The 22,151-nt window shown below is 37.8% G+C and overlaps 1 protein-coding gene and 2 pseudogenes across 1 annotated transcript; all 3 read right to left on the minus strand.

The window, feature by feature from the left end:
- Positions 1-2,306: 2,306 nt before the first annotated feature.
- On the minus strand, positions 2,307-5,754 carry LOC121476103 (annotated as a pseudogene).
- Positions 5,755-12,199: 6,445 nt separating this feature from the next.
- LOC121476382 lies at positions 12,200-12,800 on the minus strand (annotated as a pseudogene).
- Positions 12,801-20,095: 7,295 nt separating this feature from the next.
- Positions 20,096-21,067, minus strand: LOC121476104 (olfactory receptor 52N2). The gene has a single exon (XM_041729847.1). The coding sequence runs from the start codon at positions 21,065-21,067 to the stop codon at positions 20,096-20,098; it is 972 nt and encodes a 323-aa protein (XP_041585781.1).
- Between the last annotated feature and the right edge of the window lie 1,084 nt (positions 21,068-22,151).

Below are 22,151 nucleotides of genomic sequence, written 5' to 3' on the forward strand. Positions count from 1 at the left end.
TAAAGAACTTATTAAACTCAACACCAAAGAAACAAACAATCCAATCATGAAATGGGCAAAAGACATGAAGAGAAACCTCACAGAGGAAGACATGGACATGGCCAACATGCACATGAGAAAATGCTCTGCATCACTTGCCATCAGGGAAATACAAATCAAAACCACAATGAGATACCACCTCACACCAGTGAGAATGGGGAAAATTAACAAGGCAGGAAACAACAAATGTTGGAGAGGATGCGGAGAAAAGGGAACCCTCTTACACTGTTGGTGGGAATGTGAACTGGTGCAGCCACTCTGGAAAACTGTGTGGAGGTTCCTCAAAGAGTTAAAAATAGACCTGCCCTACGACCCAGCAATTGCACTGTTGGGGATTTACCCCAAAGATTCAGATGCAATGAAACGTCGGGACACCTGCACCCCGATGTTTCTATCAGCAATGGCCACAATAGCCAAACTGTGGAAGGAGCCTCGGTGTCCATCGAAAGATGAATGGATAAAGAAGATGTGGTTTATGTATACAATGGGATATTACTCAGCAATTAGAAACGACAAATACCCACCATTTGCTTCAACGTGGATGGAACTGGAGGGTATTATGCTGAGTGAAATAAGTCAATCGGAGAAGGACAAACAGTGTATGTTCTCATTCATTTGGGGAATATGAATAATAGTGAAAGGGAATATAAAGGAAGGGAAAAGAAATGTTGGGAAATATCAGGAAGGGAGACAGAACATAAAGACTCCTAACTCGGGGAAACGAACTAGGGGTGGTGGAAGGGGAGGGGGGCGGGTGTTGGAGGGGAATGGGTGACGGGCACTGAGGTGGACACTTGACGGGATGAGCACTGGGTGTTTTTCTGTATGTTGGTAAATTAAACACCAATAAAAGTTAATAAAAAAAAATAATAAAAATATAGTTCAATTATACCAGAATTTAGCAGCTTAAAACAAATATTTCTAATCTCACAAATTTTCTGCAGATACAGATGACAAATAAGCACACATAAACATGCTCCACATCTTCAGTCATTAGGTAAGCATAACTCAAAAACACAAGATTTCAATAGACTCTTTCTAAAATGACTAAAATTTAAAAAAACTAACCATACTAAATGTTTGTCAGGGTGCAGAACAAGAAATTTTATGCACCACTGGTGAGAATGTAAAATACACCTATTCTAGAAATAATTTTGTCAATTTCTTAAAAAAAATCTTTATATATATCTGCTATTTCACTCCTAGATATTTACCCAAGAGAAATGAAAGTATATGCTTGTTCAAAGACTTGCACATGAATGATCATAGCAGCTTTATTTGTAATACACAAAAACTGGAAACAAACAAAATGTTCAACAACAGATAACAGATTTATTTTGGTATTTCCAAGAAAAATGTATGTGTGATTAACACAATGATAATTTGATGAAACTCAAAGTGGTCAAGGAAGCAGCCAGGGCTAAAAAGATCCCATTCAGTAATATTTAATTTAGATAAAATTCCAGAATTTTATAGAGTTAATCTTTATAGAGTGAGGCTAATCTATAGTGAAAGAAAGCATGTCAGTGGTGTCAGGTTCAGGCGATGGTTGGATCACAAAGATGTAAAAGGAAATTTTGAAGGTGATGAATATGTTAATTAACTTTATTGTAATCAAGTTAATGATGGTTTCATGTGTATATACATATGTAGCAATATCCATTTTTATCAGTGTTTGTAGTATAATGTCCTAAGAAAGTAAGTGCTCAAAATATATTTATGGTATATATTCATAAACAAATGAATGGTAACATTGCATGTTTATTCCTTGATGGAAAATATATTTTCTAGTTTAGCAAAAAACTATGAAGTCCTAGGGCCAGTGCTTTTACTATAAATTAACAGTGTTTTTAATAACTGGCATAATCCCTTTTTTGAGTTTTATCTACAAGTTGGGAGATTCTTCAGGGACAAAACTCTATCTCATGTATTACTATAATGGCACCAAGTCTGGTATCATGCAAATAATAAAAAGGCATTAGGAATAGTTTTCTTGGATTTTATCAAATTGGTTTCTGGGTCCTTTTTAAAGAAAAGTTTTCAAGTTGATGTATAAAGTCTTAGAAAAGTATAGGAATAATCAATTAAGAAGATTAGTTAGTCACTGTCAAAACACATATCCACTGTCTGCCTAGTATAGATGCCTTCTTCATCTTTGAAATCATTTTCCTTTTGTTACATTGGGATTTACTTATATCTCCTTCTTCAGTGGTCTTTTGCTAAGGAAAAATTTGAGTATCCCTTTTTGTATTTATTTAGTCTTTGTCTCATGGACAATAAGATTCAGAGTGGGTGGGCAGGAGCAGGTATTGGTTAACCACAAAAATATGAAAGCTATGGAGGGCTGTATGACCCCCAAAATGGTGGGTGAAAAAAAATTAAGGAAGGCTGAGACATAGGTGATGACTATAGCACAGATTTGGGCAGTTCAGGTGCTAAAGGCCTTCTGCTGAGCCTCTGCTGAGGAGAGGCTGACCACTGTCCAGAGAATCATGGAGTAGGAGACTGATGTGCAGGATGTCAAAGTCCCCAATCAGAAGGGCAACCATCAGACTATAGATGTCATTGACCTTGATATTGCCACAGGACAACTTGGCCACAGTCATGTGATCACAGTGGGTATGGGAAATTATATTACCCTTGCAATAGGGTAGATGTTTGGTGAGTAATGTAAAAGGAATGGTGAGTATCACACCTAGAGGGAAGGTGAGAAACTTGGCCTTGGCAACGATAGAATTGGTGAGGATAGTGGCATAGCAAAGAGGAAAAGCAGATGGCCACATAGCAGTCCAGGGCCATGAGCATGAGCACCCTAGATTCCAACTCTGAGACAGTGTAGAGAAAGCACATCTGGATCAGATAAGCATTGAAGCTGACAGCATTTTGTTAAGTATCCCTGGATCATGACCTCCATTTTCAAAAACTATTTTCCCCAGTATTTACTTTTTTATTTAATTATTTATTTTTTTAATTTAAATTCAATTTGCCAACTTATAGTATAACATCCAGTGCTCATCCCATTAAATGCCCTCCTTAGTGCCCCTCACCCAGTCACCCCATCCCCCAACTCTTCCCTTCCACAACCCTTTGTTTGTTTCCCAGTGTTAGGAGTTTCTCATGGTTTGTCTTCCTCTCTAATTTTTCCCGTGTTTAAAGCAGAAGCACTGCTAAGCCAGGTATTCCATAATTCCTTCCCACTGCCACCCTACCTGTAGGGTCTCACTTCACTTGTGTGGATCTAGGGCAGCTTCAAAGTATATAATACACTCCCCTCACTTTATGGTACCATAAATTTAGGTGGCAGGACATATTAACAGGAGGAGAAAGAGATCAAGATAATCTTGTCTGTTATACCTGTTACTAAAAGCTACCTTTTATTTAGTCTGATCTCTGTATTCTGCCTTCAATTTTTATTTTTTTTCATTCAATATTTCTTCCTAAGAAAGTGGTAGAAAATATGCCTAATATTACAAACAATTGAAACTGAAAGTCATTGCTATAAGAGTGATTATGTCCAAAGTTTCCTTGCAGGACAATAGACTGAACTGGCTTATTGTATTCCATGGAATCCAGAGAAAAGGTTACACCACTGTACTGAAGTCCTTCAAGCATCAAAAGGAGAGGAATCTCTGTTATCTTGTTAAGTAGTGAGCAAATTCATGCAAAACAAGTATTCATTCATTTTGTCCCTCAAGGCATGAAGAGCAAATTAATTACTTCCATTTGGGTGATGGCATGTGGGAGCAGGTGTTGAAAATAAAACTTTAATTCATATTACCTAGTTAAAGTCCAAGGTGTGTGAAAGTGAAAGAGTGGAATTCTAAGTGAACAAAAAGGTAAGCCAAGAGGAAAGAAGGGGTTGAATTTTCATTTTGGAAGAAAGAAATTGACAAAATTAAATATTTTCATTCTGAAAATAATAGAACTTTATTTCAGACAGGACATTCTACATGTTAAAATATTTTTTATTTACTTTTAAGATTTTATTTATTTATTCATGAGAGATCCAGAGAGAGAGAGGCAGAGACATAGGCAGAGGAAGAAGCAGGCTCCCCCATTGGGAGCCCAGTGGAGTTCCATCCTGGGATCCCAGGATCATAACCTGAGTCAAAGGCAGACACACCTCATTGAGCCACCCTGGCACCCCCCTCCACCAATTTTAACTTTTAAAAATATTTCTTATAACCTATCTTTTCTTTTACCATGTTTTAGGCCCCCAAAGCTCTTTCCTGGACAACTGAAGCATTACAGACTCCAAATTGCCTTCATTTCCTGTTTTGTTCCCTAAGTTTGTAGAGATTATTATTTCAATAATTACTTAACAATTTCAACAGCTATTCAACAAACTATTATTATTATTTGACAATTATTTGTTGAAATTGAACAATTCCAAACTATATAGCTTAGCATATAGTCTCCTTAAATATTTAGTTGATTCGTAACTCTTCATGACTACTGTGTGATCATTTATCTTTGTCGTTGTTTCCACACCTCTTCTACCTCCCAAATTCCAAAAGAGAAAGCTAAGATATATCTTTTGAATGCCACTCAGATTCACAACTCTTTTTTTAGTAGTAGAAGTTCCAGGGTTAGAAGCAATGTGTATCTGAATTGGTTTTCCTTTTTTCTCGTGTAGCCACTATTGACTCTTCACTTTTACTATCCCCAGGATGCTGAGAATATTCTAATTCATTTGATGGAGATCAGGTGGGTTTTGTTTTGTTTTGTTTTTGTTTTTGTTTTGTTTTTAGCAGAGAGAGAACACAAGATGGAGGAGCAGAGGGAGAAGGAGAGAGAATCTCAAGTAGACTATGTCCTGAATGTGGAGCCTGACACAGGGTTCATCTTATGACTCTGAGATCATGACCTGAGCTGAAACCAAGAGTTGGATTCTTAACTGACTGAGCCACCCAGGTACCCCAGGGGGGATCAGTTTTGAGGGTTGCCTCACACATGATCTTCAACCATACATTCGCTGGAAGATAAATCATTATATTGATCATCATGGCTTTTGATTATTATGTTGCAATCTGCAGTCCTTTTTAGTAAAACCAGATCCTCACAGGCAGAATTATGACTTTCTTTAGAATCTATACCTGAGGGTGAAGTTTTTTGGGTAGTAGGATATACATATATACATATATACATATATACATTTCTTTTTTTTTTTTAAAGAAATTTATTTTTTTTTAATTTTTATTTATTTATGATAGTCACAGAGAGAGAGAGAGAGAGAGAGAGAGAGGCAGAGACACAGGCAGAGGGAGAAGCAGGCTCCATGCACCGGGAGCCCGATGTGGGATTCGATCCCGGGTCTCCAGGATCGCGCCCTGGGCCAAAGGCCGGCGCCAAACCGCTGCGCCACCCAGGGATCCCCCCATATATACATTTCTAATGAAATTCATGATTCTGTGATATATATATATATAAATATATATATAGTTAAAGATATATATAAAGATATATATATGTATATACACATATATTCATTTCTAATGAAATTCATAATTCTGTCTGTGAGATTTTATTTATTTATTTATTTATTTATTTATTTATTTATTTATTTAATAATTTCAAAATAGTGTCCAAAGTGGAGTATACCAATTTATACCTTGGACTTCACAGAATAGAAGTTTCCATTGCTCTGTTTTCTAACTGTCCATAATTGAAAGTGTTTTCATTTAGCAAACTGATACACATGTCAAGATACGTCATTGTGATTTTAATTTGCATTTCCCTGTTATTAATGAGGTTTCAAATCTTGTTATTTATTTCTTGGCTATTTAAATTTCTATTTTTTTACTTTTATTTTTATTTAAGTTTGATTTGCCAACATATAGTATAAGACCCAGTGCTCATCCCATCAAGTGCCCTCCTTAGTGCTTGTCACCCAGTTACCCCAACCCCCTGCCCACCTCCCCTTCTGCAACTCTTTGTTTCCCAGAGTAGGAGTCTCTCATGGTTTGTTTCCCTCTCTATTATTCCCACTCCATTCCCCTCCTTTCCCTTTTAATCCCTTTCACTATTTCTTATATAAATTTCTACTTTTAAGAAGTGTCTGTTAATCAGTGAGAACTGTTGCAAACTGACCTTAGAGTCACCAGGGAAAACTCAGACTTTAAATGACACATCATAAATCCTACTGTCCTTAGCTTATTCATGAATTAAAAACTATACATCCAATATCTCCAGAGATAAATATGCAATGTTTCCAATACAGCCATAAATTAACTTCATCTTTTAAAACCTGTGTAAAATCAATACAATTTCTTCTTGATAATCAGGCTTAACTATCCTAACTAGGAAGATGCCATGACATATCCATAATGACTGGGGCGGGGGCGGGGGGGGCATGGAATCTTAAATATTAATTAAATAGAATCATGGCTGTATTTTCTAGTAGAAGTATATCTCTCTTGGTAACTAAGACTTCCAACCTTCCAAATAAATAGTTATGAAGATAGGAAGATATATTCTGGGAATAACTCAAAAAAATTTTCATATAAGTTAAAGGTTATTGCTTCTTTGTTTTATGCCATTTCAGCTTACCAAAGATGTTACAGAAATGCACTACTTTTGGAAAGCAAGGGAAACCTATATACCATGCTGAGCTAAGCAGAAAGGGAGAGGGAGATGAGGTCTCAAAGGGGAGGAATTCACAGGAAGCTGAAAATAGATGGTTGGTAAACAATTTTGCTGCATCATGCAAATAAGTCTTTCCCATATAAGAAGTTATTTTTGATCATAGCTCTCTTCCTAGTACAGACCTGTCATCTAAATTCTTTTAGGAAGTTAAGGGTTTGGTAAAAAGCTCTTCCTGAGTCTACTGGGCCTTGATTGTTTTTAGCTCTAAATAATCCACAAGCCAAAGAGGCATATACTGTGGTTGCCTGCCTTGAACCCCCTCAGTTATGGCATGTAATAGAAAGTTTACTCTGCACGCTATCCCTTGGCTACTAGAATTAGAAATCTGGCTGGAGGGGATATGGCACCATAAATTGTCCAATTGTTCTTATTCAAGCATATGCCACATACTGTAGGATAGCACCTCCATTTGGAGGTGTTTTTTTTCCCAACTGGCAGTTTTCTTTATCCTGTATAATCTATCCCATTATTCTCTTAGCCCATATGGTTTGGGTGATAAATACATTGCAAATACCATGAATTCCATGGGTGTAATTAGAGTGTTACAAGTCCTCTGTATTTGAGAAATCAATTGTTTGGAGTCAGAATAATGTTTTATGAACCCCTAACCACATGTTGTGGTTCTATGAGTAGTATTGCAGACAATAAAGACATATTTGCATTTGACATTCATATCTCCTCACATAAAGAAATGTCACTCATGCTATCACTCACATCATCATGGAATCCACCAACAATTGGCTGGGCACTTCTCCCAAGAAAATGGTCTCATATCAGAGGTTCAAAAACTGGTCTCTGCTTTTGGATGGCTGAGTATTCTGGAGAAACTGTTAAGAAATCAACCTGGATCAGGGTAATTATATGCATATTAGCAGGAAGAAATATATAAAAATGTTATTCATAATAGCTCAAACCTGAATGAACTTAAATGTCTATTGATTGTAGAGTTAATTGAAAGACATGTAGTATAGTCACATAATGAATTACAATACAGCAATAGACATTGTAGAATCACAGATGTATGCAACAACATGGATTATTCTTATGTTGAACAATGAAAGCCAGGCACAAAAGAATATATACCATATGGTCCCATTTATATAAGAAAATGTGTAAATTGCATTGCTTTACACCTGCAAATGGCAAATATTTGAAAACCAACAACATTTTTTAATGGACATAGGGAAAGAGTTGATCTTGTACTTTTTTCATGGGTGTGCAAATTGATATCACCTCTCTGAAGAGAGGGAAGATGTCCTAAGATCCAACAATTCCTCCCAGAAATAATTTTTAAGTTTCCATTTAAGCTGAAATGGAAAAGATGAGGTTTGCAAAGTTTATGCCCCCCAACATAGTTTAGATATATTCCAAATGTAAAAAAGGGAAATTATCATACAAAGATGAAAGAACTTGTACATAAAGAGATTTGAGATGCAGGAATAACAATATATAAAGTAAAAAGTATTGAAGTATTGAATATGCTACCATTTAGATTTTTAAGTCTATATACATGGAAGAATCTGAAAGAATACATAAGAGCTGCTGATGGTGATTGCATCCAGAGAGGATTTTTTGGGTTGTGAGAGATTTTATTTCACTATATGATGTTTGGTAAATTGGAATATTGAATTTCATGCTTATATGTCCAATATGTATGAAACTGAAGGAAACCAGAATTTGCAAACTCATAATATGCCTCTGTGGCATAAAATTTATTTTGAGCCGAAGGCAATTAAGAAGCAAGCACAGAAAAAGTTTCCACTTTTTTGCCTAGAGGCAAGAAAGAAATTATTTGTGGAAACAGACTCTCACCAGCCCAGCAAGGCACCAAAGGAAACTACAAACAAACCTGTGACACTGTTATCTTCTGTGTTACTTCTTTACCATTTACTCTCCCTGACCCAAACATCTGTGTCAATTCCCCCCAACTCTATTGTTTCTTTGTCTAAAAAAGTATAGGGCAGCCCAGGTGGCTCAGCGGTTTAGCACCACCTTCATCCAGGGTGTGATCCTGGGGACCCGGAATCGAGTCCCACATCGGGCTCCCTGCATGAAGCCTGCTTCTCCAACTGCTGGTGTCTGCCTTTCTCCCTCTCATAAATAAATAAATAAAATAAAATAAAGCTTAAAAAAAGTTTAAAAGCTTCCTGCTCTGGTCATTTCTTCATTCTCTTATGAAGGCTCCCATGTACATGTAAAAATTCAATAAAATGTGCGCACTTTTCTTCTGTTTGTCTCTCTTTGTCAGTTTAATTTCAGACCTGTCAGGGAACCTAAGAAGAAACTTCCCCATCCCTTACAAAACAAAATATATGACCACTATCTAAAACACAAATTATAAGTTGGGAATATATTTATTGGTATGAAAATGTTCATAATATGTTATGAAATAAAATGAGAGTTAAAATTTTTTATGATATAAACACATGATAAGACATGTTAGATATGGATCTTTTTTTCCCTCTTTATCTATTTTCTAGTTGGCTCTTTCTCTACTTTCACGTGGCAATTTAAATGTCTCTTTCTCAGCATAGTTTCCTACTCACTTTTTCTAGATTAAGTCCTTGACAAAATGCTTTCATTGTACTTACCATATGCCAGGCAATCACTCTGGAGTTTGAGACACATCAGTAAACAAATAAGGTGTACGTCTTATGATACTAAAATCCTAAAGAGCAGAGTTGGAGAGGGCATCTAATAAACAGTAACATAGTGACTAGGTAAGATGTATTATAAAACAGAGAGAACTATGCACTATAAAAAATGAGAGCAGTACAAAGAAAATCAGGAGTGCTAGATAGGACTTTCCTAATATGATGTTAGGCTGGATATCTTTGATATGATTGCACTTGAACAAGAGGTTGATATTCCCATTCATGATGAGAGAAAGTTACAGTAGCTACAATGTAAGTATTTAATTGTTAATATTTGTCATCAGGCCCTTTGACCCTTTGAAAGAGTCTTCTGTCAGGATGAACCAGAAAGGAGGCAATAATAGTGTTGGTGCCTGAGTCTGTCCTACGATGCACCTGAAGAATCTGATGTCAGACCCTCTGTATTTTAATAAGCCATTTAAAAGAATCCGTTGAAGTAGTACAGGGTCAACAGGGGACTTTTCACCATCCCAGTCATAAAGAATGGGCCACAAACCCTTAAGTTTTTTAATCTCTTGGAGAAATCATGCAGTGTTTTTTTTTTAATTTAAATTCTATTAACCGACATATAGTAGTACATCATTAGTTCCAGATGTGCTGTTCAATAATTTATCAGTTGTGTATAACACCCAGTACTCATCACATCATGTGCCCTCCCTAATGCCCATAATCTAATCTCTCCTTCCTTACATCCCTCTCCTCTCCAGCAACCCACAGTTTGTTTCCTATAGTTAAGTCTTTCATGGTTTTCCTCCCTCTCTGGTGACTTCCCATTCAGTTTTCCCTCCCTACCCCTATGATCCTCTGCACTGTTTCTTCTATTTCATATATGAATAAAACAATATGATAATTGTCTTTCTATGAATGACCCACTTTGCTCAGCATTATACCTTCCAGTTCCACCAATATCAATGTAAATGGTAAAGACTCATCCTTTCTGATGACTGAGTGATACTCCATTCTATATGTGATATATATATATATATATATATATATATATATATATATATACACACTTACAGTAGAGTACTCTTACTGATCTAGTACACCCAAGCTACTCCCTTTCTGGTCATTTGGCCCAAGGAAATGCGGGCCCAACATATTAGTAATTAAGAGTGAAGACTTTCAGAACTCAGTATGGACAGGCCCAGCCATCAAAGCTTCAAAAGAGACCAGTAGATACGGAGATTTTGGCAACAGCATCGTGAGTGGTTTCCAACTAGCAACCCTCTCTGGCCCCATGTGTGAGGAGCCTCTCATGGGTGTCTGTTTCATTCTGGAAAAATGGAACCTAAGTAAATTTGAGGAACAAGGGGCGAGTGATAAACACAATCCAGAGCAAAGAGACTTGGTGCAGGAGAGACAGGGGGGAGGAGAAGCCTGTTCCAGCAGAGGTGAAAACCAGGGACTCCAAATGGCAGCCTTGAGCCCGTGGAGAAGAAGACTTCCCAGAGAGGAGAGTCTTCACTCACTGACTGCTACGGACCCTTCTCAGGACAGCTCATCGCCACCAGGAAGGAAGCCTGTCGCTATGCCCTGCAGGTGAAACCTCAGCGTCTGATGGCAGCAATGTACACGTGTGACATCATGGCCACCGGTGATGTTCTCATGTTCGTGTCTATGCCGTCTTGTCAAAGAGAGAAGGTCGAGTGCTTCAAGAAGAAATGAAAGAAGGGACAGACATGTTCATCATCAAGGCGGTGCTGCCCGTTGCTGAGAGCTTCGGCTTTGCGGATGAGATCAGGAAGCGGACGAGGGGCTTGGCCAGCCCGCAGCTGGGGTTCAGCCACTGGGAGATCATTCCCAGCGACCCCTTCTGGGTGCCCACCACCGAGGAAAAATACTTGCACTTTGGGGAAAAGGCTGATTCTGAGAACCAGGCCTGGAAGTACATGAACGCCCTGCGCAAACGGAAGGGTCTTTCCGTGGAAGAGAAGATCGTGGAGCACGCAGAAAAGCAGAGAACCCTCAGCAAAAATAAGTAGCTACTCTACTGACAGGTTCTCTTCTTTATAGTAAATGTAAAAGCATCACCCAGGGTTTGATCCTGGAAACACTTCTTTATGCTGCATTCTCTCTGTGTGTCCACTTTCAATAAAGTTGGTCCTTATGAATATTTAAAAAATTTTTTTTTGTTTATTGCTGGTTTATTCATGACAGCCAAAAACCAGAAGCAATCCAGATGTCCTTCAAGGATATACGGTCAAAAAAATGGTCCTACTCATACCACAAGCTACTACCCACGATTAGAAAAGAATGAACTACTTATGTACTTAATGACCTGGATAAATCTCCAGAAAATTATTCTGAGTAGAAGAAGATAACCGAAAAAGGTTACATATTGTATGATTCCAATTATGCAATATTCTTTAACTGACAAAAATTATAAAACTAGACATTAAGGATGATGGGGGGAGAGGCAACAGAAGAAGGAAGTGGTTGTGGCTTTATGAAATCATTCTGCATCTTGACTGTATCAATGTCAATATCCTGGCTGTTGACACTGTACTCCAGCTCTCTAAGATGTTACCATTGCTGGGTAAAGGGTATATGGGATCTCTCTATATCATCTTCATAACTGAATGTGAATTATGACAAAATAAGGGTTTTAATTTAATTTAAAAAACAGATGCCAAAAAACAAAACTCTACAAAACAACTATACAAAATATCTAATGGAGATCTGCATGTTTAACTTTTATAAAGAGCACATATTACTATGTAGATTTTAAATATTTCTGAAATAGATTTCTTGAACATATTAATCCAATCAAAAGTAGATATTCAACAAGCACTGCTAAAATAAAAAAATAAAAGTTGAAAAAAAATGTTCAAAAATCAAAATATTATGCCAGTGAGATTAGCTGAGCATTTACTTTTGTATCCTTTTTTCTATGACTGGCCTTACTGCGCTGATCCAGTCATCTTGATTGCATGCACCTAAATCAATTGGTCCTTCTCTTAATCCATCTAATTCATACAATCTTCCATTTACAGGAACATAACTGACAAAATGAAAAGCATCTTCTTCTTTTGCTGATGTCTTTGCATCAAATTCAAACATCTGCTGTCTGGCAAAACTGTTGTGTACTTGTCGAATCACATCTGAATTGCTTAGTGCCAAACCTTTCATAGCTGCATCAAAACTTTGTGAAAATTCTTTAAATTCTGATAATGTCTCTCCCAAATGGACATCTTGATGGGTACAGTTTAATAACACACTTACTATGGCTTGGGTAGCACAAGCATTGTTAATTACCTGCTTGGCAAAAAATATTGTGTCAAGTCTGGAGTCCTGAACTACAGAGCCTGCTGGTTCTTCTCCTGGCTGCCACTTGAAAAGAAAAATTAACCCATGAACTGGCTTTAATTTTTCAAAATTCTCAGGCTCTAAACTCCATATTTCTTCCAATTGGGCTCCTCAGCAACCTGCAGCGCGACGGAGCGCAGGAGGATGCTCTAGCCACCCAGGGACGGCGAATCATACTGGATCATACTGAGAATGATATATATATATATATCATATATATATATATCATATATATATATATATATATATATATATATATATATATATATATATATATAACATCTTTATCCACTCATCTGTCAAAGGACATCTCAGTTCTTTCCCAGTTTGGCTATTGTGGACATTGGTGCTATGAACATCGGGGTGCAGGTGCCCCTTCGGATCACTACATTTGCATTTTGGGGGTAGATCCCTAATAGTGCAACTGCTGGGTCATAGAGTAGTTCTATTTTTAACTTCTTGAGGAACCTCCGTACTATTTTCCAGGGTGGCTGTACAAGTTTGCATTCTCACCAACAGTGTAAGAAGACTCCTCTTTTCCTGCATCCTCACCAATATTTATTGTTTCCTGTCTTGTAAATTTTAGCCATCCGATTGGTGTGAGGTGGTATCTCATTGTGGTTTTGATTTGTATTCCCCTGATGCCAAGTGATGTGGAACATCTTTCATGTGTCTGTTGGCCAGATGTAGGTCTTCTCTGATGACATGTCTGTTCATGACTTCTGTCCATTTTTTGATTGCATTGTTTGGTTTTTTGTTTGTTTTGTTTTTGGATTATTTGTTTTTTAGGGTGTTGAGTTTATTAGTTCTTTACAGATCTTGGATCCCAGCCCTTTATCTGATATGTCATTTGCAAACAACTTATTTTCTGTAGGTTGCCTTTTAGTTTTATTGATGTTTCTTTTGCTGTGTAGAAGCTTTTCATCCTTAAAAAAATTATTTATTTGAGAGAGAGAGGATGAGTGGTGGGGTGAGGCAGAGGAAGAGACAGAGAAACAGACTCCTTGATGGGCAGGAAGCATCACATGGGGCTTGATCCCAGGACCCGGAGATCATGACCAGAGCCAAAGGCAGACACTTAACAGACTGAGCCACCCAGGGGCCCCCAGAAGCTTTTTATCTTGATGAAGCCCCAATAGTTCATTTTTGCTTTTGTTTCTCTTGCCTTTGGAGATGTGTCTAAGGAGGAATTGCTGCATCTGAGGTCAAAGAGGTTGCTGCCTCTGTTATTCTATTGGATTTTGATGCATTCCGGTCTCATATTTAGGTCTTTCATCCATTTTGAGTTTATCTTTGTGTAGATGTAAGAAAATGGACCAGTTTCATTCTTCTACACGTGGTTATCCAATTTTTCCAACACCATTTATTGAAGAGACTGTCCTTCTTCCAGAGCATATTTTTCCTGCTTTGTCAAAGATGAGTTGACCATAGAATTAAGGGTCCATTTCTGGGTTCTCTATTCTGTTCCAATGACCTGTGTGTCTGTTTTTGTGCAAGTACTATACTATCTTGATGATCATAGCTTTGTAATATAGTTTGAAGTCTGGCATTATGATGGCATCAAGTTTGTTTTCTTGTTCAACATTCCTCTGGCTATTTCAGATCTTTTCTGGTTCCATACAAATTTTAGGATTCTTTGTTCCAGCTTTCTGAAAAATGTCAATTGTATTTTGATAGGAATTGCATTGCATATGTGAATTTCCCTGGGTAGCATAGACACTTTAAAAATATTTATTCTTCTAATCCCTGAGCATGGGATGTTTTTCCATTTCTTTGTTAAATGGAATATAAGGGTTCTGTAGCTTTTAGAGTACAGATCCTCTATCCCTACACTGTGAAGAGTTTTAGTCAAGAAAGGACGCTAGTATTTTGTCAAGTGCTTTTTCTGTATCAATTGAGAGGATTGCATGTCTCTTTCTTTCTTTTTTTTTTTTTGGCATAATACTTTATTTTGCTTCATTCTTAGAACAATTCTGTAGGGGTGTATTTTTTTTAATTAACATCTTTTTTAAAGATATTTTATTTATTTATGTATTCATCACACACACACACACACACACACACACACACACACACACACAGCCAGAGAACACAGGCAGAAGGAGAAGTAGGCTCCATGCACGGAGCCCGACGTGGGACTCAATCCCAGGTCCCCAGGATCAGGCCCTGGGCTGAAGGCAGGCGCTAAACTGCTGAGCCATCTGGGCTGCCCTAAATAACATCTTCTAAATGAAGTTAGAAGTGTTTACATTTTTAAAGAATTATTTATTTATTTATTTAGCCTTTATTTTTTTATTTTTTAAAAATAAATTTATTTTTTATTGGTGTTCAATTTGCCAACATACAGAGTAACACCCAGTGCTCATCCCATCAAGCGCCCCCCTCAGTGCCCGTCACCCATTCACCCCCACCCCCCGCCCTCCTCCCCTTCCATCACCCCTAGTTCGTTTCCCAGAGTTAGGAGTCTTTATGTTTCTTATCCTTTCTTTTATTAACGTGCTGTATCACACTGATTGATTTGCAAATGTTGAACCACCCTTGCAGCCCATCAATAAATTGCACTTAGTCATGGTGAATAATCCTTTTAATATACTGTTGGATCCTATTGGCTAGTATCTTGGTAGGTATTTTGGCATCCACATTCATCAGAGATGAATTCTTCTTTTTGATGGGGTTTTAACTGGTTTTAGGATCCGGATAATGCTGGCCTCATACAATGAGTTTGGATATTTCCCATCCATTTAAATTTTTTGGAAACAGCTTCAAAAGAATAGGTATTATTTCTTCTTTAAATGAGCGGTAGAATTCCCCTGGGAAACCACCTGGCCCAGGACTCTTATTTGTTGAGAGGTTTTTGATGACTGCTTCAGTTTCCTTGCTGGTTATGGATCTGTTCGGGTTTTCCATTTCTTCCTGTTTCAGTTTTGGTAGTTTATAAGTCTCTAGGAATCCACCCATTTCTTCTAGATTGCCTAATTTGTTAGCATATAATTGTTCATAACATATTCTTCAAATTCTTTTATTTCCTTAGCATTGATTGTGATCTCTCCCCTTTCACTCATGATTTTCTTAATTTGGGTCCTTTCTCTTTTCTTATCAATAAGTCTGGCTAGGGACTTATTGATCTTTTTAATTCTTTCAAAGAACCAGCTTCTAATCTCATTGACTGGTTCTACTATTCTGGTTTCTATTTCATTGGTTTATGTTTTAATCTTTATTATTTATCTTCTCCTGCTGAGTTTGGGCTTTATTTGCTGTTCTTTCTCCAGCTCCTTTAGGTGTAAGGTTAGCTTGTATATTTGAGATTTTTCTAATTTTTTGAGAAGGGTTTGTGTTGCAATGTACTCTGCTGTATTCCAAAGGTTTTGAACAATTTCATTTTCATTTTCATTTATTTCCATGAATTTTTAAAATTCTTATTTAATTTCCTAGTTGACTCATTCTTTCTTTAGTAGGATGTTCTTTAACTTTGAAGTGTTTATGTTCCTTCCACATTTATACTTGTGATTGAGTTCAAGTTTCAAAGCATTGTGATCGGAAAATATATAGGGAATAATCCCAGTTTTTGGTATCAGTTGAGACGGGGTGTTAACAACCTGTACTATTATTTTATTGCTATCAATGTATTTCTTTAATTTTAGTTATTAATTGGTTTATATAACTGGCTACTCCCACATTAGGAGCATAAATATTTATAATTGTTAGATCTTCTTGTTGGAAAGACCCTTTAAGTATGATATAGTGCTCCTCTTCATCCAGTACTATAATCTTTGGTTTAAGATCTAATTTTTTGGGCAGCCCGAGTGGCTCAGCGGTTTAGCGTCGGCGTTGGCTCACAGCGGGATCCTGGAGACCAGGGATTGAGTCCCATGTCGGGATCCCTGCATGGTGTCTGCTTCTCCCTCTGCCTGTGTAGAGACAGATCTCTCTCTCTCTCTCTCTCTCTCTCTCTCTCCCTCTCTCTCTCTCTCTTTCTCTCGTCTCTCAGGAATAAATAAATAAAAAACCTTAAAAATCGAATTTTTCTGATACAAGGATTGCTATCCCATCCCTGCTGGATCAGGCACCCCTGTTCTTTCTGTGACTCTGGGATCTTGAGACCACACAGTCCCACCTAAGATTCTGGCCTGCTTCACCACTGAGCATCTTTCAGCCAGGGACATATCTCACTGGAGTAGATTTCTAAAAGTTCCGATTTTGTGCTCTGGTACTATATCACTTTCTAGTAGCTGACTTTCAGAGGCTCCCACCCCAACCACAGCCATTTATCTTCCAATATATTCCCTCATTTTCCTTCTCTGCACTCCTACCTTGCAAAAAGTGTTTGGTTTTCTATTTGTAGAATTCCAGCAATTCTTTTCTTACTTCTCAGGTTGAATTCATAGGTGTTCAAATGGTTTGATGGTTATCTAGATAAATTCAGGGTACCTGGTAAAATGTAGGGGACCTACTCTTCCGGTATCTTGCTTCCTCCCCATCATGCAGTATATCATAGACATTACGATCAAAGACTCTGGAACCAAGCTGGCTGGGTTTGAGTCCATTCTCTATCACTCACTGGATACGTGACTTTCATTTAGTCATTAATCTCTCTGTACCTCAGTTTGCTTGTCTACAAACTGAGCCTAAAATAGCATCATCCTCATAGTTATTTTAGGATCAAATAAAGATATAATTCTTGGAAAAGTACCTAGAAAATAAATGTGTATGTTTTTGTTGTTACTATCATTTTCTGGAAAACTGTTTTTTATGGAGGCAAGCTGTCAACCCTTCAACAAAGAGTTACTCTGGAGGAATTTGTAAGGAATCTTCACTCTGCCAGAAAGACTCAAGGCTGAGAAGCCAGGTGAGATGCTGGAGAAGTGAGTAGAAACTGAAAAAATTGAGTTTCCAGCAATGAGAGAAGAAAGATGGAGGAGGAAGGAGAGGGAGAAAGGCTTCAGGGGCAGAGAGTATGCTGGAGATCTGAGCAGTCCAGGCAGGTGACAGGCCAGGCAGCTACTTTCAGATGAAGGGCAATTCTAAGAACTTGGTATCTCTCAAAGTTCAAGAACAGAGGTTGTCATGACTGAGGTCACACAGAAACTCACAGACAGAGCACTTCTAGGTCCAACCTCTATGTGTCTTTCTGAGTCTTTTGTTCTTCCTCCTTTCTCTTTTATCTCCAGTCACTCCAAAACATTTCTAGGTTTAAACTGGCTATGCTTTGGTTAGCCTTAATAATTTGCATATATTGTTTCATTTCTTAAAAATAATAATCCCCACCAGGCTTTCTCTTTAAATACTTATATTAAGATTCATCTCATCTGCTACGTTCTCTGTAAAATCTTTACTTACCGCCACAATGGCTATTGATAATAATTTAGTTTTCATGAATTTTGTAACAATTTTTTGTACAATACCCTGTTACCATTTTATAATAATGATTTCATTGCATTTTATATCTTATACTATATTAGAAATTCATTAGTGTGTTTGTATTCACTTATGTTTTTCAGTGCATAACATGGAGTTGGTCACATAGAATGTATCCAGAAAACTGTGTGGGCTGATTTTGATGATAATTTTGGAGATAAAATAAAACTGATTTTCTACTACTTTTATAATTGGAAAGATTTCTCCTCAAACTATAATGTTCAGAATGAATCAGAGTTGAAACATTTAAGTTATAATAATAACAATAATCTCAGCTATAATTTCTGAAGTGGTTAGTACGTATATTATGCTAAGTGCTCTTTTTTCTTGTATTAAAGCATTTAACCAGCCAGATAAATCTTTGTAGTATGTTTTTCTCACATTTTATTAAAAGTATAGAAGCTGAAATTTAGAGAGATTAAATAGCCTGTTAAAGTCTAGTGCCTAGAAATGAAGACATAAGATTTAAATCTTGGGACTATCTGAATACAAAACTTATGTTTCCCCCAACTCTTTCCTAACTAACATTTTATTCTCTCTATACTGTGTCCATTGTTATCATCTCTCCTCTTTCCTTCATTTACGCTTCCTCTCATGTGTTCCTGGCTTGAGTCCAGATTCTGAGCACCCTGAGGTCAGGGATTACCTCATAGTCGACTCTGCCCCTCTCTCTCTCATTAAACCTAAGGTATGACAGATAATATGACCTAAATAAGTATCTCAATATGAGTGAATAAGTGAATGAATTATAACATATACTCATCATTTAACTGTTGCTTTTGTCTGTTTCACTGATAACATGACAATTACATTTTGTAAGTGCATTTTAAAGATTTATTTATTTATTTATTTATTTATTTATTTATTTATTTTTTAGAGAGAAAGAATGAGTAAGGGGAAGGGTGAAGAGAGAGGGAGAGAGAGATTCAAGCAGACTCCATACTGAGCACAGAGCCTAATGTGGGGCTCCATCTCATGACTATGAGGCCATGGTCTGAGCCAAAACCAAGAGTCAGATTCTCAACTGACTGTGCCATTTTAAATGGAAATCCTAAACTGATGAAATGGGCAAAAAACAATTCCAAGACATGTCTTGAATAAAATTAGAATATTTTTTAAAAAACCATTTAGCCAATAATCAAAATCAGGAGATGTCAGAAAATATTTAAATCTAGATCGTCTTTAAAAATACTGGAAGATAGGGGCACCTGGGTGGCTCAGTGGATTAAGTGTCTGCCTTTGGCTCAGGTCATGATCCCAGGGTCCTGTGTGCTGGGTCCTGAAATCAAACCCTGATGTTGGGCTTCCTGCTCAGCAGGGAGCCTGCTTCTCTCTTCCCCATTCGTGCTCTCTCTCCCTGTCTCTGTCTCTGTCTCCATCTCTCTCTCTCAAGTAAATAAATACAATCTTAAAAAAAAATTCTGAAGAGGGACATCTGGGTGGCTCAGCGGTTCAGTGTCTGCCTTTGGCTCAGGGAGTGATCTGAGAGTCATGGGATAGAGTCCCCCATTAGGCTCCCAGGGAGCCTGCTTCTCCCTCTGCCTACGCACCTCTCTCTCTGTGTTTCTCATGAATAAATAAATACAATCTTTAAAAAAATACTGAAGAATATTGCAACAGCGGGCCCACATTATGCATAGCAATGTGCTTGATCTGTGTAAATTTGTTCTTTATGGAGAGGACATCACCATCACTATAGTTTCCTCTTCTCTTCTCACGTAGAGTGCACTCATCAACACCATGCCTGCATCCCTCATTCTGTTCCCTGACTGTTCTCACTAGACATAGAAATACATAATCCCTTTGTAAGACATAAAACCTGTAAGGAATGGGTACATTTCTTTTTTATTCTGCATTCTCTTCTTTGGCAGATCTTTACACAGAAGAAACATTTCATAATGTAAACTTACAAAGGCTTCAGAAAATCTACATATTAGAGGCACTCATATGTTTAATACCATTTTACTCACAGCATTTACAAATGAATTCTCCACTCTTTTTGAGCCCCTCTCCTCCTAAACAATATGTCTATTTTATGATTCATTTGTCTTGGGTAAAGACAACCTATCTCCAAGTAAAAACTTGATCACACCTTCCCGGATCTGCTTGGTCTTAACTCCATAAACAATTGGGTTCATTGTAGGAGGCAGTAGCAAGTAAATGTTGGCTACAATGATGTGTATGTGGTGGGGGATATTGTGTCCTCCAAAACGGTGGGCAAAAAATGTGAAAAAAGCTGGAACATAAGTGATGGCAATAGCACATATGTGGGATGTGCAGGTGCTGAAGGCTTTGTGACGAGCATCTGCAGATGACAGGCTCACTACTGCCCTCAGTATCATAGTGTAAGACATAGAAATACAGCATATATCAAACACACCAATAAGGAGAGCAACCATTAAGCCATAGATAGCATTGACCTTGAAATTGCCATAGGACACCTTGGCCACAGACATGTGGTCACAGTAGGTATGGGGAATAAAGTTGCTTCGGCAATAGGGCAGACGCTTGGTGAGGAATGTGAATGGGAGGATGAGCAGCACACTCCTCAGGAACGTGGCAAGACCTGCCTTGGTGATGACAGGGTTGGTGAGGATGGTGGAATAACGTAAGGGGTGGCAGATGGCCACGTAGCGGTCCAGGGCCATGAGCATGAGCACCCCAGACTCCATCCCAGTCAGCATATGGACAAAAAACATCTGAGCCAGGCAGGCATTAAAGTGAATCTCCTTGAGGTTGAACCAGAATATGCACAGCATATTGGGTACCGTGGTGGTGCACAGGGTGACATCTGTGAAGGAGAGCAGGGCCAGGAAGTAGTACATGGGCCGATGCAGGGCCTCCTCATGGCTGATGAGGTAGATGAGCCCACCGTTCCCCAGGACAGCGGTGATGTACATGAAGCAGAATGGCAGGGCGATCCAGGTGTGTGCAGCTTCCAGCCCAGGGATACCATTCAAGACAAAGAATCCTGGGGCCAGGCTGGAACTGTTTTCCCCACACATAATGGCTGATAGGAGGTAGGCATTTTATATTCTTTAAAAGTGGTGATTTCCTGGATAAGAAAATAACCCAAAAGTGAGTAGGGGGCTTGGAAACCAAGTACAACACTTTTTTTAATGAAAAGTAGTAAGTTCCTCTACAATTTTATCTATCATAAGATTCTGCTTTTGGTTCTTAACATTGCATGTGACATGGACAAATTGTTTAGTCATTTTGGTGCCTCAGTTTTCTAAATCTCAAATGAGGACAATAATTGTGCCAACCCCAGAAAGTTGTCAGAATTATTCTATCATACATTTGTATAATGTGCTAAAACTGTTCATAGTATATAGTGAATGCTCAATGAATATTAGCAATAATACTACTATTATTACTATTCCCACCCCTGTATAAGGCATCCTATGTGATCAAATTTATTTTATTTAATGTACATAAATTCAAATAGAGCTGTTGAGCCCTGCTATAGTTCAAGTGTCACTGTGCACTTAGGGTATGAAGGTAGTATTAGATTTTGAAAACCTTAGTTATATGGGATGATTGAGAATTGAACTTTAGAAAGAAAATACTTGTTACTACAGCCTTCAAGACAAGCAAATATATTCTCATAACTCAAATTTGTATTTTGAGCAGAAAAATGATAAATATCTATCATCATTTGAATGATATCCAGGGACATCTATTCCAGCTATATCCTTGCAAGTCTCCTGGTAACTCCAGGTAACTAAGCATGTGGCCATTGGAACCCCTTCAAGGAGAATGGTATCCATAGGAGGTCACTACTGATGCCTACTTCCTTCTAAGGGAACACTACAGCCACAAGATTAAAAGACCAAGATATTAAGACAACAAAGGAGGAAGAATATTTCATTCTGCGGAGGAGGGGCCATATGGCGGAAGAGTAGGGTCCCCAAGTCACCTGTCCCCACCAAATTACCTAGATAACCTTCAAGTCATCCTGAAAATCTATGAATTGGGCCTGAGATTTAAAGAGAGAATAGCTGGAACACTACAGTGAGAAGAGTTCGCGCTTCTATCAAGGTAGGAAGACAGGGAAAAAGAAATAAAGACACAAAAGGCCTCCAAGGG

The sequence above is a fragment of the Vulpes lagopus genome, chromosome 15, assembly GCF_018345385.1.
Source record: "Vulpes lagopus strain Blue_001 chromosome 15, ASM1834538v1, whole genome shotgun sequence".
NCBI lineage: Eukaryota > Metazoa > Chordata > Mammalia > Carnivora > Canidae > Vulpes > Vulpes lagopus.